The sequence below is a fragment of the Urocitellus parryii genome, chromosome 4 (genome assembly GCF_045843805.1).
Source record: "Urocitellus parryii isolate mUroPar1 chromosome 4, mUroPar1.hap1, whole genome shotgun sequence".
NCBI lineage: Eukaryota > Metazoa > Chordata > Mammalia > Rodentia > Sciuridae > Urocitellus > Urocitellus parryii.
The window spans coordinates 1571047-1588267 of record NC_135534.1 but is presented as its reverse complement, the minus strand read 5'-3'; the positions used below and the strand labels follow the sequence as shown (position 1 = coordinate 1588267).

The window sequence follows — 17221 nt, the reverse complement described above, 5'->3', positions numbered from 1 at the left end:
ACCTAGCAAGCCGTGCACCCACCTGTGTGGGTCCTTCTGACACATAGTCCGCCAAGTGAGTTAATGCTTAAAATAGCTCCTGGAATGGTCACCTCGACCAGGGCCAAGCACTCCCCACCCCCACCAGCTCAGGCGTCCAGCCAGCCAGCCAGCCTCCATTCACCTCTCCACTTACGTATCACGTCTTTACCCATCGTCCGCGTGTTTACTCAACAAATTCATATTGATTTTCAGGCCCTGTTAAGGGGTGGCGATTCAGCGTTAACCAAGTTCCTATTCTCATGATGCCGGCATTTTGATGGAAACAAATAAGTAAACATACTGTAATATATTATGTGATGGCAAATGCTCAGAAAATATGAATTGGGTTGGGGACTAAGAAACTCTGGAGAGAATTGACATTTTGTGTACAACAGTCCAGGAAAGACTCATGGGAAGGAAAAAGCAACTTACTTCAAGAGAGTTGAGAAAAACATACAAGAGAGAGGTGCGGGAACACTGCACGAACAGCAGGGGAAACAATTCCAGGAAGAATGCTACATTCTGATTGACAGGTGTCCGCTTACTTATCTATGTCTTCACTAGTTAACCCAGCACCAATTCATCCAGCTATTCATTTATTATTTGTACATTTATCTTTCCACTCATTGCTCTCTCATTATATTTGCCAGTTTGTATTTCTGTCCATCTATCCATCATTCATATATATTCATCTCTTTAGATATCATTCTATTCTTCAGTCTAGTCATTTATCTGTCTGTATTCCAGCTCTCTACTCATCCACCTCCATACTTTTGTTCTATGCATCCATATTCCAATCCATTCATTTACTCATTTCTAGACCTATCCATTCATCCACCCATCTACTCATCCACCTACCCATCCATCCATGCACCCACCCATCCACCCACCCGCCCATCCATCCATGCACTCATCCATCCATCCATGCACCCACCCATCCATCCATCCATGCACCCACCCATCCACCCATGCATGTCCACCCAGCCATCCATCCAGATGTTCCTACCTCCTACTTTCCTTCCTTCATTCTTCTATTATTGTCTTATTTCATTTCTTCTGTAAGACATGGTTCATGAGCTCATGGCCTGAGAGTCAAGCCTACCTTCATGGCCTAGGAAACTGAGCACCACAGAGGCAGCTGAGCCAAGCCTGGGGAAGAGCAGCACACCCTCTCATCATCCCCCAAACACACGCTTTCCGTGAAAGCTGCAGTGAGCAGTGAGGTCCCTTGGGGTGGAGGAGGTAAGGACTTGGGGGCGTCTGGTGGAGAAGCTTCTGATTGACCGAGGCAGCAACCTCCAGATGCCTTGGGTACTCACCAGTTCAGTGCATCCCTCTGTCTAAGTAAGCACCTCTAATGAAGGGCAAGTGGACCAAAGCAGGGGGCAAGGGCCAGGTGGTGGATGGTGGTCATTAAGGTCAGATTTTAGTTGGGGCTGGGGCTAGGAGAAATGTGAAAGGCTTCTTTCCAGATTCCTCTGGAGCACACTGGCTGAATCCATTCATATCATGAGCCATAGTTCTTCCAGGAGAGAAACTGGGGAGAGGAGGAGGCAGCCTGATTTCTTTAGAGACCACCCTCCAAGAGGAGGTCCTGTCCAGGAGGGAGGGTCCAGACTCCTATGGGAGGAGGGATTCTGTTCTTCCACAGTGGCAGGAAGGAGCAGGATCTGAGGCCCCACCTGCCAGGATGGGGATCCTGGTCTTCATCTTTGCAAAAGCCAAGGAACTGCATACAGAACCTACCTCACCCAGCGGATGGTTCCTCCTGAGCACCCTGGACACCTCAGACACCCTTGGTGCACATGCACACCATGAGTGCAGGTGTGAGTGTAGGTGTGTGTGCATGGGTAGGCACCCTCCTGCCACACCCTGGCAACCAGAGATCCCAGGCTGGTGGTGTGGAGTGCCAGGGCTGACCCTATGCAAGCCTTCTACAGACCTGCCCTGCACTGAGGAGGCAGAGTCCCAAGTCCCTCCCTAGTCATTCTGGGGGGGTTGGACTCTATGGGGGACAGAGGCTGCTCCCCAGCATCCAGATACCCCTCTCTGCCAGCCAGTGGGGTCAGTGGTGGCCTTTCCCCACCAACCCACAATTTCCTAACTTGCAGGCAGTTAGCAGAAGGAGCTTTGCCAGGACTGTCCTGGCCCCCAGGAAAGACCAGAGGCTTTCCCACCTCCACCCACCCTCCTGACTGTCCCCATCCCCGGTCTCCTATTAACCCTGCTCCACACAGCCCTCCAAGGCTCTCTCCAGGCTCCTGGGCACTGAGGAGCCAGGAGGGCTGGCTGGAGAGAAGCCAACCCTGGAAAGGGGCTGGGGCTGCTCCCTGGGTGGGGTCCCCCCCATCTGGGTCTCACCACAGCATCATCCAGAGGTCCTGATTCTGTCCGCCTCAGGGGCAGCTGGGAATCCCCCTTGGTGGTCACCCTGTGGCCCCGGGCCCATCTCCCAGCAGGTCTTTAGAAGCCCCTGACAAGAGGGGCTCCCTGAGGCAGGAGGGCTGCGGCGGGGCTGGCAGGGCGGGAAGCTGAGACGAAAACCAACTCCAGCCTCGGCTTGGTCTGGGCAGCGCCCGTGGGTCATCCCGGCCCTCGGCAGCCTCCACCTGCAGCCCAGACACACTCGGGAGGGTGTGGAGCTCCCTCCTCGAGGGGCCGCCCAGTGCAGCCCACCCTGGCTCCCAGCACCCCGGCTGGAGCCCAGGAGGCGTGGACCCTGCGTGCCCCCAGCCAACTCGGAGGCTGCCCAGAGGGGACATCTGCTCAGCAGAGCCTCAGGCGCTCCTGTCTGTGAGCAGGAGGGTCCTGGACCCTCCTCACTGGGCTACGGGGTAAAGCCAAAGCCTGCATTTTCAAGTCTTGGGACCCAGGTGGGAGAGCCATGCGTCCGAGGAGTCACAGATGGGGAGGCTGAGGCCCCGGAGAGGCAGGGCACCAGGGGGTACCAGTCGGAGCCACCGCAGCAAAAGCCATGTGTCCGGGGCTCTGCCCGCCCCCACCTGCCAGCCCAAGCACTCAGTGGGAAAGACCCCAGGCCCTGCCCCGAGGCCACGCTCACGTGCCGACACCTGGACCCCCGCGAGACCTGCATTTCCCCCAGGGGAATCCCTCTGGCATCCTCCGGGGAAGCTGAGGCAGAGGCAGGCTGGCCACAGCGCAGTGGAGGGCAGGGTGACTCCTGCAGACCCCTGATGCCACCCTGATCAGGCAACCTATTTCAGGCCTTCTGTCCCCAAGACCTTCCTGGCCCGGCCCAAGTGGGGAACCAGGATTGTTCTGTAAGGGGACGGTGAAGCCATGAATGGGCAGGAGGGAGGGCTTCTGGCTTCCGGAACCAGCAGGGGCGGGGCCTGTGACATCCACCCAGGGAGGGGCGGGGCCTGTGACATCCACCCAGGGAGGGGCGGGGCCTGCGACATCCACCCAGGGAGGGGCGGGGCCTGAGACATCCACCCAGGGAGGGGCGGGGCCTGAGACATCCACCCAGGGAGGGGCGGGGCTTGGGAGAGGTGGGGCTTAGGAGAGGAGAGGAGAAGCCAGTGACCCACCTGCTCAGGCACAGGAGGAAGAGGCCCACCTGTCGTCTGGGCTGAGACCCTGACCAGGGGAAGAGCGGAGGGAGCCCTCAGAGAGCAGCCCTGGCCCTGCTGCCTGCAGTCTAGACCCCAGCAGCCTGCGAAACGGGGCCCTGTCCCCCGTTCTTCCACCCTCACAGACCCCCTCCCAGCACAGGGGCTGGGGGCTCTGTCCTGTAGACTCCTAGTCCTCATGCAGAGGCCTCCCAAGGACACCTGAGCCTTCCAAGTGGAGCTCAGAGGGTCCGCTGGCCCAGGAAAGGGCCATCCCTGCCCTTCCCACCCCTGGGCTTGGCAAGGGAGGCGCCAGTGGGCCTGAGAGATGCTCTTCTAGGCAGCGAGCCAGGGACGGTCAGCACTGCACCAGGCTGGGGGAGGTGGCAGGACCCTGCCATGTGGTTTGGGGCATGGGTGACTTCCAGCCAGGACAGTCAGGTCTGGTATAAGTGAGGCTGGGGGCATGCAACCCCATGGAGCTCCAGGATTTGAAGGTGTTCAATCTGGGACCCTGATGACCACCTGCCCCTCTCCATGGCCTCTGAAGACTTGGCACAGTATGGGGGTAACCCCTGCTCTTCGGGGCCACACTGGGGACCACAGAAGGGAAAAATGCCCTCAGCATCACCCAGGAATCCCAACAGAGCCACTTGTGACCCTGTGTAAATGTCATGTCCTGCCCCCAAGGAACAAGGGCAAGCAAGCTAACGTCTCGACAGCTGGGACAGGGAGACAGTGCCCCCAGGAAGGAGCCAAAGCTCTGTGGGCCCAAAGGGTGGGCCAGGGGACCTGCCTGCCCAGGCCCAGTGGGAGGAGGACAGTGCCATCCTGGGTGGGGCCCACCCGACCAACTGGAGGGTCTCAGCTGCCGGGGGCCTGGGGTAAATGTGTCCTGAAGCCCCCAGAGCAGTGCCCCTGGCTCCTACGGGAAGCATGCCAAGGTCTCCCCTGCTCTCCCCGCTGACCCGGCCCAGCCTGGGCCTTCGTGGGGATTCCCAGGTGGGGGCCCCCCACTCCTAGTACCGGGGGCTTCTCTGACACCCTGCAGAGGAAAATCCCAGCTGTCTTGTCACCTTGTGGAAGGACAGCCCCACCCAGCAGTGGGTCTCAGTTTCATTCTGACGGGTCAATATCACACTTTCCCTCTGCTCACTTTGGGGGAGGGTCCTTGGGTCTCCCGGACCCCTCAGGGCTCAAGGAGGGTCTGCCTGGCTCTCCAGCCAGCTCCTAACAGACCTGGCACAGGGCAGCCCCGGCCCCTGGGACCTGCACCAAGACGCTGGGGATCAGCTGTGCCTGCCAGCGCTGCGGGCAGCCTTGACCGCGTCCCCTCCGACCTGGCATTTGAGACAGCTGGGAGGGGGGTGGCCAAGAAAGGGCTGAGGAGGAAGGGGGGCCAGCCAGGCAGCCTAGTCTGTGTCCTTCTATGGGTATGAGGTGGCAGGAGTGAAGTCCAGCGCCGGGGACGGCATTGACGTGAGGACACACTTCCAGCCGGGACACAGCTGTCACCCAGTCACCCTGCTTTCAGAACCAGCAGCCTGTGTGCTCGGGGGCATTCAGACCTGGCGGGGTGTGTGCCGGCCCTCCATGGCCTCTCGTGCTGCACGTGCCCCTACCTGGAGGAAGGCTTCATGGAGCCCTCCAAGGGGCAGGGTGGCCCTGACAGCCTGGGCCAGGCTCACACCTTCTGAGCCAGGGCCAGCCCTGGCCTCTGCTGAGCCTCCGATGCTCCTTCTGCCAATCAGCGTCCCTCGGTAGCCCACCAGCCAATTCCAGAATGGCGTTTGCAGTGAGAGGCTGAGGATAGACAGTCCTCCTCCGCCTACCCCCAGACGCACCCAGCTGCCCTCTCTGGCCTGCTCGTGGGCTCAGACAGAGCTACCACCTGCCATCCGCACAGGAGCAGGGGCCAGGGTCCCCTTGGCAAGACCACCCCAGGTTGTGGAGACTGCTTAGACGGGGCCCTCCACACAGCAGCGTACAGCAGGGCCCTGCTGCTCACCCCCGACCCAGCAGCCCTGCAGCCTGCAGCAGCTGCAGCCCCCGGGGTCTCGCCATCTTCCTCGAACCTGTGTCTGGCTCCTTCCCGTCCACACACCTGGGCAGCAGCCCCACTGTCCTTCTCTGGACCAGCCTCGAGTCCCCCAGGGGCTCCCCAGCCCTGACCGCCAGAAGGTGCTCCTCTGCTCCTCGGCGCCCTGCCTGCCCCCAGGTCCTCTGAGACCGATACCCAGGCAACTCAGGCCCATGGCCCCACTGGGCCTCCATGCCTGACCACAACAGGCCCAACGCTCAGGCCAACCCCAGCACAGGATGGGTGCTCAGTGTCTCCTCGGCTGGAGCCCCGTCCCTGCCCAGCTCTGGGGGTACAGAGGTCTGTCCTTTTTTCTTTTTTAGCGACCCACATGCCTCTGCCCATGTTCCCCTAAGATCTCAGCTGCCCAGCCCAGTGCCTGGCGCTCGGGACAGGTGTCTGCCCACATCCCTGGGCTCCTCCATCACCATGGCCAGAAGACCTGTGGCCAGGTAGCCTTCTCCTGAGGCCCGGCCACCTCCCAGGTCTCAGGGCAGAGCCGCTTCTCCCACGGACCTGTGGGTAGGAGGCCAGGGCCCTGCCCAGGGCGCCCCGCCTCACTTCCTCCCACAGCAGGTACTGTCTCCTCCAGCCAGGCAGGCCACATCCTGGCTCCCCCACGCCCGCCGTCCTGGCCCTGGATCTAGGGCCCTACAAACTCATGGGGGAACTGGCCTCCCCAGTGAGGCCAAGTTGCAGAGGGAGACCGAGGGCCACCCACCTTCTTGGTGAGAAGGGCCCAGGAGGAACCCCTGGAGTAAGCGATGACCGGGACTCTTACCCTCAGCAGAGGCTCCAAGCCCAGGCCATGGCCGCAGACCCTTACCCTGTGCCTTCCTCGGCTAGCAGATCTTCCTGCTCCTCAGAGCCCAGGTCGCCGGGAGCCTGGGCCATGGTCCTCGCGTCTGGCCCCAGTCCCTGCGCACTGTGTGCCGTGACTCCGTGTGTCTAGCAGGCGCGCAGCCGCCTGGGCCCCCACCCTGCTGGGTTTCACTTCCTCCTCGCTGCAGGTTGAGGTTTGGGACCTATGGCTGGGGTTGGGGGTTGTTTTTTAATCTGTTGCTGCAACAGGAGAGGAAAAGAAAAACCCTAAAACCCAAGCAGCCATCAGGAAGTGTTAAGTAAGCTGCCGTCACCCAGGGTGACAAGAGGGGACGAGGGCAGGGGCGGGGCCCGGCAGCTCCCCGCAACCCAGTGCAGGTGCAGCCAGCTAGGACACCCCGACACCCCGGGGCCCCTGCCAGCAGCCCTGGCCCCCAAGTGCATTTGTCAGCGGCTGCTTCTCCCCAGAGCATCGGGAGCCGATTCACCCTCCCTAAAGCACCGCAGAAGCACTTTAGCCTCTGCATGAAGTCTTCCAGAGGCCTGCTCTGCTAGTGCCCCCTGCCCCCCTGGCCTGCTCTGTTCATGCCCCCTGCCCGCCAGGCCTGCTCTCCTTGTGCCCCCTGCCCGCCAGGCCTGCTCTCCTTGTGCCCCCTGCCCGCCAGGCCTGCTCTGCTCATGCCCCCTGCCCGCCAGGCCTGCTCTCCTTGTGCCCCCTGCCCGCCAGGCCTGCTCTGCTCATGCCCCCTGCCCGCCAGGCCTGCTCTGCTAGTGCCCCCTGCCCGCCAGGCCTGCTCTCCTTGTGCCCCCTGCCCGCCAGGCCTGCTCTCCTTGTGCCCCCTGCCCGCCAGGCCTGCTCTCCTTGTGCCCCCTGCCCGCCAGGCCTGCTCTGCTAGTGCCCCCTGCCCGCCAGGCCTGCTCTCCTTGTGCCCCCTGCCCGCCAGGCCTGCTCTGCTCATGCCCCCTGCCCCCCGGGCCTGCTCTGCTCATGCCCCCTGCCCGCCAGGCCTGCTCTCCTTGTGCCCCCTGCCTGCCGGGCCTGCTCTGCTCATGCCCCCTGCCCCCCGGGCCTGCTCTGCTTGTGCCCCCTGCCCGCCGGGCCTTGGGAGGGCTCTGAGGTAGAGAGGGTAGGAGAGAGGCCCAGGAGGCCAGGGGCCTCCATCCACCTGCACACACCTTACATGGCAGCAAAGGCCCACGCCAGCCCCAAGCACGGGTCCCCATGCCACAGCACTGGGCAGGTTTACCAGGCGGGGCCCAGGGCTACCAGGAAAGACCCAGGCCCTGTCGGGGTGGCCGCTTCCTCTCCAGCTGCCCTCCTGTTACATCAGCTGGACTTTTTCGTCCTCACTCAGGGCCCCCGAGTCTCCTTGGTGCAGGGCTGAGAGTACACGTGGCACATCAGAGAGCCCAGTGGCACTCTGTGCTGTCCCACTCCTGAACCCACCCTAAGAGGTCCCCGTGGGCTCCCAAATGGCAGCCCCCAGTCACCCCTCCCTCTGGCCAGGCACCTGGTCAGCAGGCTTCTGCCCCAGCCAGTGTCCTGTGGTGAGACTGAAGAGGATGATCAGGTGAAGGCCCGTGTCCTCCCTCTCCTGGTCACTGCTGGAAAGCTGGACCAGCTTCTGCATCCTTAGGGCCCAGACCCAGGCAGGGCCTCCCCGAGGGAAGAGTCCTGTGGCCTGGTGCTGTGGGCTGAATATGTCCCCTACATGCATGTGTTGGAAGCAGGTCCCCAGGACAGCATGTCAGGGGATTACAGGGACATCTTGAAGGAGGTTTTGTCCTATAGCTCAGCCGTCTCTCCTAGGCTGGTGTCTCACCTGTGATGGTCTCTGCATGCCATGAAGGAGCACCACCTCTTCACCAACATTCAGCACCATGTTCTTGGACCTCCCTCCCTGAGCTCAACAAACCTCAGTGCTTCATGAATCACCCAATCTGAGGCATTTTGTCACAGCAACAGAAAATGGATGCAGACCCTTAGGACCTGGAGGCCCACTGTGATTGCCCAGTCCAACCCACTTTTTTGTTTCTTTTGGTTCAGGAGGTTAAACCCAGGGGTGCTTCACCACTGAACGACATCCCCAGGTCTTCCTTATGGTTCCCGCTGTGGACCGGTGAGGAGCCCTCGCTTCCCCAATGCTGACGTATAACACCAGAGAAGCAGGCCGAGGCCCGTGGAGAGTGGACAGTGGAAGCTTTATTAAAGGTCAGCAGAAAGGACTTCTCCCCGGAGGAAGGAGGGGACCCCAAAGGGGGAATCCGTGGAAGGGGAGGTCTCCCTCTTTTATAGCCAAGGTCTTCTTTCAGCTCTCCCACCCTCCTGCCCCTGGTTTCCCCGTTATCTCTCGGTGATGGAATGCAGGTGGGAAGGCCCAACAGGTGGGGGACAGTGGGCTGGAGCAGGAATCTGGGCGGGAAGGGCCTGGGGCTTTTGGATTAGCCCCTCCCTGTTTGCTGGGAGCTGCTTCATCAACAGTTCCAATGGAGGGGCTTGGCCTTGGGGACATTGACATTTCAATGTCCCCAAGCGCTGCTCTGCTTTCCTGGACTCTATTCTCCATAATGGCCTCCATTTTCTTTATCTTACTCCATATTAGACCCTGTTTACCTAACTACACTAACTACCTATCTGTAAATCTGGCTTCAATATTATGGGACAGAGTCTCACAAAGTTGCTTAGGGTCTTGCTAAGTTACTTAGAGCCTTGCTAAAGGAGGCTGGCTTTGAACTGGCCATCATCCTGCCTCAGCCATGTGTCACTGTGCCCCACTGGACCTACTTTTTAACCCCATCTGAGATGGCAGTTTTTACCCTTGAAGGAGATACTTCCTCCCAGGCCTGGGGTGGAGCCTGCCCCCTCCTGTCCTGTCTGCTGAAGTCCCGACCCAGGACCTCGAGGTGACCATATTTGGAAATAGGGTGGTTGCAGATGTGTCAGAGAAGGTGAGGTCACCAGGGAAGGCCCTGCTGGGGCATGACTGGTGTCCTTGTGATGGGGCAATCCGGTCTCAGACACACACAGGGACGATGGAACTGGAGGTTGGCGGTGTTTCCCAGAACAAGGAACCGAGGGTCGCAGCGAAGCGAGGAGCGGATCAGCCCTCGCAGCTGGGGGGCACGGGCTGGCCCACACCTGCAGCTCCAGCCTTCACCCGGTCCCACCCCGTCTGTGGCGCTGCAGCAACTTTGGAAGCCCCTTTGCTTGTCCAGGGGGCTGGGACTGCCCTCCCTGTCCTCCACACCTGGCCCCACACCCCTGCCCACTTCAGGACTGGTCTGCCATGACGATGCTTGGGGCCATGTGCAGCCACCCCAGCCACAGGCCCCTGGACCCTCGTCACTCTCAGCAGACCACACTTGCCACCTCCTGCTTCTCAGAGGAAGCGGCAGCCAGAGCTCAGTGTCAAGTGTCACCCCACCCAACCACTCCTTGAATCCTGGAGCAGGCGGGCTCCTGCCCCCAAGGCCCTGCCCTCCCTGGGCTCTCAGTCCAGCCATTGCAGATTCAGGCCCTTGGCTGTGGATCCCACCTGCCTCCGGGACCCGCCCTCTTCTCCAGTGTCCAGGTGCAGGCCTCCCACTGTCCACTCTCAGAGCCAGAGCCACCTGCAGACCAGGCTCCTCTCCTCCCTCCCAGCGAGGACCTGGCCGCCGCCCTGTCGCCACTCCACCTGGACCAGCGGGTGGACTGGGGAGTGGCGGGTGGGCAGGGGTGTGGGGCCAAGTGGGGGGTAGGGGGGCTCCAAGAGGCACTGAGGACAGGGAACCGCCCCTCCCAGTGGGCGAAGGGATGGGGCAATGAGACTTCCAGGTCCTGGCCGGGGGACAGGTGGGCACTCGAGGTGGGCAGAGGGGTGGCAGGTGAGGTGCTGTGGCCTAAGTGTTGGGTCCCCAGGGTCAGGCGGGGGAGCAGGGAAGCAGCCATAGGCCCTCTGAGGGGCACGTGGAGGCCCTGCTCCTCCGGGATTCCAGCCGTCCAGAGGCAGCAGGGAACCGGCCAGGGCCACGCGTCCCCTGCCCTCTGCCCTCTGCCACTTGGGGCTGCAGAGACCAGCTGCCCTCTTGGCAGCAGAGAGCCCTCACCAAACCCCAGATCTGCCAGACCTCGGCCCTGGACTTCAGTTCTCAGAACTGGGGGAAAGGCCTCGCTGTCTTTTGTTAACCCCAGCCTTGGCCTTCTGTTGGCAGGAGTGGACATGGGCCCTCTCCATGGGACATGCCGAGGGGCAGGTGTGGCAAGATGGTCAGAGTGGGTGGGTGATGCAGGAGGAGAGCCCAGGACATGGGGACGGGATCCAGGCGTGGACACCACCCAATGGTGAAGCCAGATTTAAAGTTAGGTAGTCAGTGTAGTTAGGTAAATCCGGTCTAATATGGAGTGAAATCTAAAATGGAGGCCATGCTGGGAATGACTCAGGGAAAGCAGGACAACTCATGGAATGTTAATGAAGTCCCGAAAAGGCCCTAGGCCAAAGTCCACCTCAAAGAAGTGTTAATGAACAGCCCCCAACAGATTTGGAGATGGCCCATCCCAGAGAAGTGATAAGCCCATCCCAAAAGTCCTTCCTGCCCTTTCGGCCCACCTGTGTCCCACCCCTCGGGCCCTCCCACCTACAGGCCATCACCAAACCTATAAAAAGGGGAGACAACCGCACTTCCACGGATTCCACCTCTTGGGTCCCCTTCTTCCCCTTCTTCAGAAGTCTTTTCTGCTGTCCTTTAATAAACTTCTAATCTCTACTCTGACCTGGCCTCGGCGTGTGCTTTTCTGGTGTTATTCTTCAACATCGGGGAAGCAAGGACTCGTCACCGGTCAACAACGGTAACAACGGGAGGGTGGCAGGACCGTGACCGCATCCTGAGCCGCAGGGCACCAGTGGGGGCCAGGGCTCTGGCCTGGGCCAGGGGGCTCTGGCCTCACTGGGCAGGCTCTCGGGTATCTGTGGCGTGGCTGGTCCTGGGGGAGCGAGAGGGCCTGGGTGTGGTGGCAGCGCCACACCTGGGAGCCAGGAAGCCACACGGCACACAGCCAGAGCCACCTGGCCACTCACAGAAGTGTCCGCAGGACGGAGCAGCAGAGGGACGTGGAGAGGCTCAGGCCCGGAGAGGGACTCTGAGGTGGGATGTGGTGCAGAGTTGGGAAGAGTGGGCTGGGGGGCTGGAGGGCGGGCCTGCACCCCCGAACAGGCCCAGGACGAAGCCCTCACCCCGTGCCTCAGAGGTGACCAGGCTGGGACGCATCACCAGGTGGTCCATCAGGACCGACCCGAGGACTGAGTGAGGACATGGGGAGGAGACACTGTGGCACCTGGACCCGCACTCCAGCCCCAGGACAGGGACAGTGGTGGCTGTCTGCTGCTGAAGCCCAGAGTCAGGCCAGTCAGGGAAGAAAGGTGAGCTGCCGTCACAAGCAGTCCCGCACCTCGGAGGCCAGCTTCTCCCTGGGGGGGCTCCGCCACAGTCACCCTAGGACCCCAGGCTCCGCCCTCCAGGGACCTGAGTCGGCGGGTCCTCTGTGTTCAGCTGGCGGGGCCCGGGAGAGACCCTGGGGAAGGCGGGGAGGTCCCCAGGCCTGCACAGTCCCCGGGGAGCTTCCCTGTGGAAGGTGTGCTCCCTGGAGGACACGGAGTCTGCGTGTGTGTGGCCAGCCTCGTGGCCTCTGCCTCCGTGGCCTTAAGGTGTAGGGAGGGAAGCTTGGGCCACCAGAGGGTGGAGGGGCCTCCAGGAAGGCTCTGTCCTGCAGAATCACTTCCCTGGGGCCTGTGGGGATGGACGGATCTAGTGTGGCCAGCAGGGCTGGGGGTGGGCACATCCTGCTGACTGCTGGCGCAGCTCTGCCCCCAGAAAACAGGCAGGAACCGCCCAGCCCAGTGAGGAGACCCTGAGGAGGGGTGGGGCCAAGAGAGGCAGGACTCAGTGGACAGGCTGAAAGGTCAGTAGGACAAGCGCAGAGGGTGGCCAGTGGATTTAGGGACAGGTGAGGACCACTTGGTGGACAGTGGGAGAGGCTCTCCGAGGGGCGGTAGCTGAGCAAAGAGGAAACAGTGGTATCGGACGGTGCTCATCCTGGAAGGTGCCCTGGGCGGTGGCAGGCGTCGAGGGCCCTGGGGGAAGGGGAGTCCGGCTTTGCTTTCTCCACAGCTTGGTGCAGTGGAGAGAGAGGCCCAGTCCAGTGACAGGCAGGGAGATGGGCTCTGCTGCACGCAGCACCTGAGCTGTAGCCACTGGACAGGTCCCCAGGACATGCCCCGGTGGAGGGGGTCCCTGCTCCTTGGGCTCTGCCCTGAGGCCGCTGCTTGGGGCTGGGTTGGTGGGGACAGAGAGAAGGGCCAGGCAGTGGGGCCTGGGCTGCCCCTGGTCTGCCCCGTTCTGGCTCCTCTGACCCCAGCACCTGGGGTAGTGCCAGACACCCGTCCTGGGCAGGAAGGGGCCTGGGCAGGAGAGCTGGGAGGGAGTGGGGCGCAGGAGGGCCTCCGAGGCCAACCTGGAGGGGAGATGTGGGGTGGGGGTCCCAGGGTGCAGTCTCCCAGGATGGGCAGGATGCAGCCTCGGGCCAGGAAGGCTTGGAGTCAGAGAAGGGACGTTGGCGATGACAGGAGTGATCAGGAAGCGGGTGACAGGGACGAGGAGAGGAGAGGCCGTGTGGCTGAAGACGGTTGTCCAGAGCCGAGGGCCTTGCTGGACGCAGCCAGGACACCCAGGGGCTGCCCGGCACAGCCACGCCCAGCCCTGCCAGCTGGGGACTGTCCCTGGAGACTGTGGATGGCAGACCCCCGGCCCCACCCCGGGTCTGGGGACTTGTCTGCAGGAAGGGAGGTTACAGGGTGTTGGGGTGTGTGCCAGCCCCTCCCCTGGCATCAGAGACACAGGGAATAGCTCCAGGTCCCCAACCCCAGTGGGAGACAGAACCCAACCGCTGAGGAGACTTGGGAGACGCGGCGAGACCGCAGGGCTGGGGGCCTGGGTGGGAGGGGACCCCGTGGAGGCAGGCGGGGCGGCCCCAGAAGGGGCCAAGCAGGCGAGGGCAGTGGGCACTGGGGGTCTGTGTCTGTCCTGTGAGCCAGGCCTCCCTTCTCCACCTGAGGCTGTGCCATCTGTGCGGAGTGGGCGCCCTAAAGCCCCGGGCACGGCAGAAAGCGGAGGCAGGAAGAGGGCTGCTCCCCACGCCAGCCAGGGCCCAGGGGGAGCTGTTGACGGGGGACCAGACCACACAGAGGCGGCAGGTCACTGGAGTGAGGCTGGGCTGGAGGAGGAGGGAGAGCCTGGTCCTGGGTCCTGGCATCCAGTGGCTGAGGTGCCACTGCAGGTGGGCGTCTGGGGGTGCTCAGCCTGAAGACCCACTCCTGGCTCCCTCAGGCCTTGCTGCCGTTGATCCTAGCTGTGCCCCAAATACCCTGTTGCCCTCGCTCTGTCCAGTGTGTGGCCTCTGCTCCTGCTGTCCCGGGAGGTGGCAACCACCCCGGATGACCACGAGGTCCCCTGAGCAGTTTGGCCTCCTCTGAACCCACGGGAGCTCCCCAGAGTGGGGCAGAGGCCTGGGTCCTCCAGAGCAGCGTGGCGTAGCCTCACCTGGGCCCCGCTTCCCTGGTCGGTGGCACCTTCCTGTCACATCTTGGCCTCTGAAGTCCCATCCACTGACTTCTGTTGGCTTTTGCTTTATTTTTTTTTTCTGTTATTGCTTAAGAATTCTATAATCTAAGATTTGGAGAAGTTTGACTTAGTAATAATCTCAAGTTTACAGGAAAGGTTCAGGAATGAGAAAGGTACGAAGGAGCCATGTGCCAGCACCCACACCCGCCCCGTGTCCCCTCTGTGGTCCTCTCTGCCTCTCTGCAGCTCTCTGTGCCTGACCGCTCCTAACCTCCTCTAAGATTTCACAGTCTGAGTGCGAAGACCCCCGCACTCAGCAACACCAGCAGGGGAACACTGAAGCGCCACTTGACCTCACCCCGGCCCTGTCCCGGGACACTCTGCTGTATTTTATTTTGTTTGGACCATTTATGGAATTCCTGGTGCAAAGGAACTCAGACTCTTCTGTGCATCTCCTACCCAGCCCCTGGGACAGCTGTGTCTCCGGGGAGCCTGTGCCTTTGGTAGGGGACGGTCTTGGAGACCCGCCCTTGTGCCCCTGCGTGTCCAGCAGGAGAAACCTGAGTGTGCAGACCCACACGCGTCCACACACGCACTCCTGATGGCCTGGCCTTGCTCACTAAGCCCTCCTTCCCTGGGTCTCGGGGAGCCACGATGTGGAAAGCATGGTTTTATGTGCCTTGTCCACTTCCCTCGGCATGTGGCCAGGCACAGGTCAGCTGTGACATCTGTGGCCTGCCCTCCTCCCTGGCCTCCAGGCTCCAGCACCCCACCCAGTAGGTGTGCCCCTTCCCCTCATCTCCCTGCTTCCTCCTGCCCTCGCCCAGCACATCTGCCAAGTCGTGCCCATTGTCTCCAGGACACCTGGTCTGCGCCCCGGCCACCCCCGCAGCGGTGTCTGCCCGGAGCTCCCGCAGGCCCCGAGCTCTCAGGCCCATGCTGCTCCTGCTCCTCTGGAACCCTGGAGCATGGCACCTACCTGGCTCCACGTCTCCCACAGCCACCAGGTTCTGGGGACCCAACTGCTCCAGTGTCTCCATCCACCTGCTTCCCGGGGTGACAGCGCAGGTTTGGATGCCATTCCCCCTCCCGTCCTCCTCCTCTCTGTCTGTTCTCCACCTGCTGAGAGCTTTCTAGAATGCAAACCAGGCAAGGACCCCCACAGGCCATGTGCTGGGCTAGGAGCTTTGCAGGAATTGCCCTGTTTGGCCCCTGCTCTCTGGGGACATATTCTCTTCCTGTGGGGACACCCAGAGTCACCCTGTGGGCCTCAGGGCGCACCTGGCCTGGGGGTGTGTGGGCTCAAAGCAGTGTCCGTTTTGACATCTGCTGGTCTGGTCTGGCCACACAGGTCTCATTGGCTTCCCTTATTCCTTCATGGAAGGTTTAACAGGCGTCCATACATCCACCTCTAGCCCAACTCCATCGGCTCAGGGTCTGCCCGTTCTGCTCCCTGCTTACCCCGCCTACCCCGATCATGGCTGCCGAAAATCTTCCTTTGCCTTAAAACGAAAAGAGATTTCCCTCAGAGTCTGCCTAAACCGGAGAGGCGAGTCCTGCCTGTGGGGAGCGGGGTCCCAGCATCCCGCCTCCGAGGCCCCTCTGCTCTCTCCCTGGTGGGATGGCCTCCGTGGCTCTGTGACATCTGTGGCCAAGCTCTGGCTGCAGTCTGCTCCTGGTAGCCACCACTGTGCCCTCCTGTGCCCTGTGGGTGATGACCACTGGGACAAGGCCAAGGCCAGCTGGACCTGAGTCTAGAACACCTGGGTTCCTCAGGCTCAGCCTCCCTCCGACACCTCGCCATGCAGGGTACCCACACCCAGGCTGGCACGGGCCCCACTCACAGGCCCTGAGGTGCCTGAGTTCTGCACATGCCCTGGTCACAGTGCCAATGCCTGTCCCTGCAGCTGCACCCACTAGCCCTCAGTGTCCTGCCCTGAACAAGAGCTTTCCCCAGAGGCCTGTCTTTCCCCTACAGGAGCTGGAGGGGGGGGCCTAGACGCTGGGCAGAAGGCCCAGGATGGGGGCAGGTGATGAGGTTGGGGCTCCAGCTGCAGTATCCCCAGGCTGGGAAGGCCTCAGGGGTCCTGGACAGGCGTACAGTGGGCACCCTAGGGCTGGGCAGGCAGGAGGGAGCTCTTCACAGTGAAGCTGTCTTGGGCATCAGGCTGACCTGCAGCTGCCCTTCCTACCTCCAGGGACGACAGACCCAGCCCAGGACCTCTGCAGGGCTAGGGCAGGCACTTGGCGGGCAGCTTCCCTGGGCTCCCACTGGAGATCTGTGCTGGGGGACTTTGGGGCCCATGGCACAGGGAGGCTGACACCCAGCCCTGCTGTACCAACTCTTGTTAGGGACTGTTGGGGACCTTGTTCTGCAGCCAGGGCCTGGGCGGAACAGAAAACAGGGGCAAGTGCCCTCTGGGCCCAGGGGTGGCCAGGTGGGTCCTGCTGTCAGTCCTAGCACAAGATCAAGGACCCAGCCCTGGCCTGGTGGGCATGAAGCACTGTGGGAGGGCCTGTGTGCCTCTGTGGGAGAGGCTGGGAAGGCCTGGCCCACAGCTCAACTTTGTAGCCAAGCACCAAGGTCCTACGTCCTCCAGTCTAGCCCTGCGCAGAGATGGTGAGGACTCAGGCCCCAGTGCCCAGTCAGGGGGCAGGCACAGCCTACAGGGAGGTCCCGGGCATGGACACCACCCCAGAGTGATGCTGGTGGAAACACAGGGACAGCAGACAGGGACCCAAAGTGGCTCCCGGCTTCTGGTCTTAAATGGGAGGGCAGCCTGGGGAGGGGCCTGCCTGCTGTGGCCCTGCCTGGCCCTGTGTCCCTCGGAGTCGGTTTCTCTGAATCCCACCAGGGCTCTGGATGGCAGTGCCGAGGAGCGGTGAGCTCACCTTGGGAACTCCCGCTCAGACATGGCCGGGCCCCAGGGCTCCACGATGGTGGATGTGTCCAGAGTGGCCTGGGGAATCCTGGGGCTGGTGCCAACCATGCCCAGCAGCCTGGGATAGATTCCCCGTGGGGCTCTCCTGGCTCCCCCTTTTCCCCAAGCCCAAATCCGCTGCAACCTGAGCGCCCTGCCAGCGGGTGCTACGGCCCAGAGCAGGTGGGGAAGAACCAGACCAGACCAGG

At 62.0% G+C, this 17221-nt stretch overlaps 1 protein-coding gene across 1 annotated transcript in view; it reads right to left on the bottom strand.

The window, feature by feature from the left end:
- Positions 1-6630, bottom strand: part of Lsp1 (lymphocyte specific protein 1) — a 36203-nt gene extending 29573 nt beyond the window's left edge. The window contains 1 exon segment of the mRNA XM_077798190.1: positions 6500-6630. Within this exon segment, the coding sequence (XP_077654316.1) occupies positions 6500-6567 (68 nt within the window). The 5' untranslated portion in view covers positions 6568-6630.
- Positions 6631-17221: the final 10591 nt, after the last annotated feature.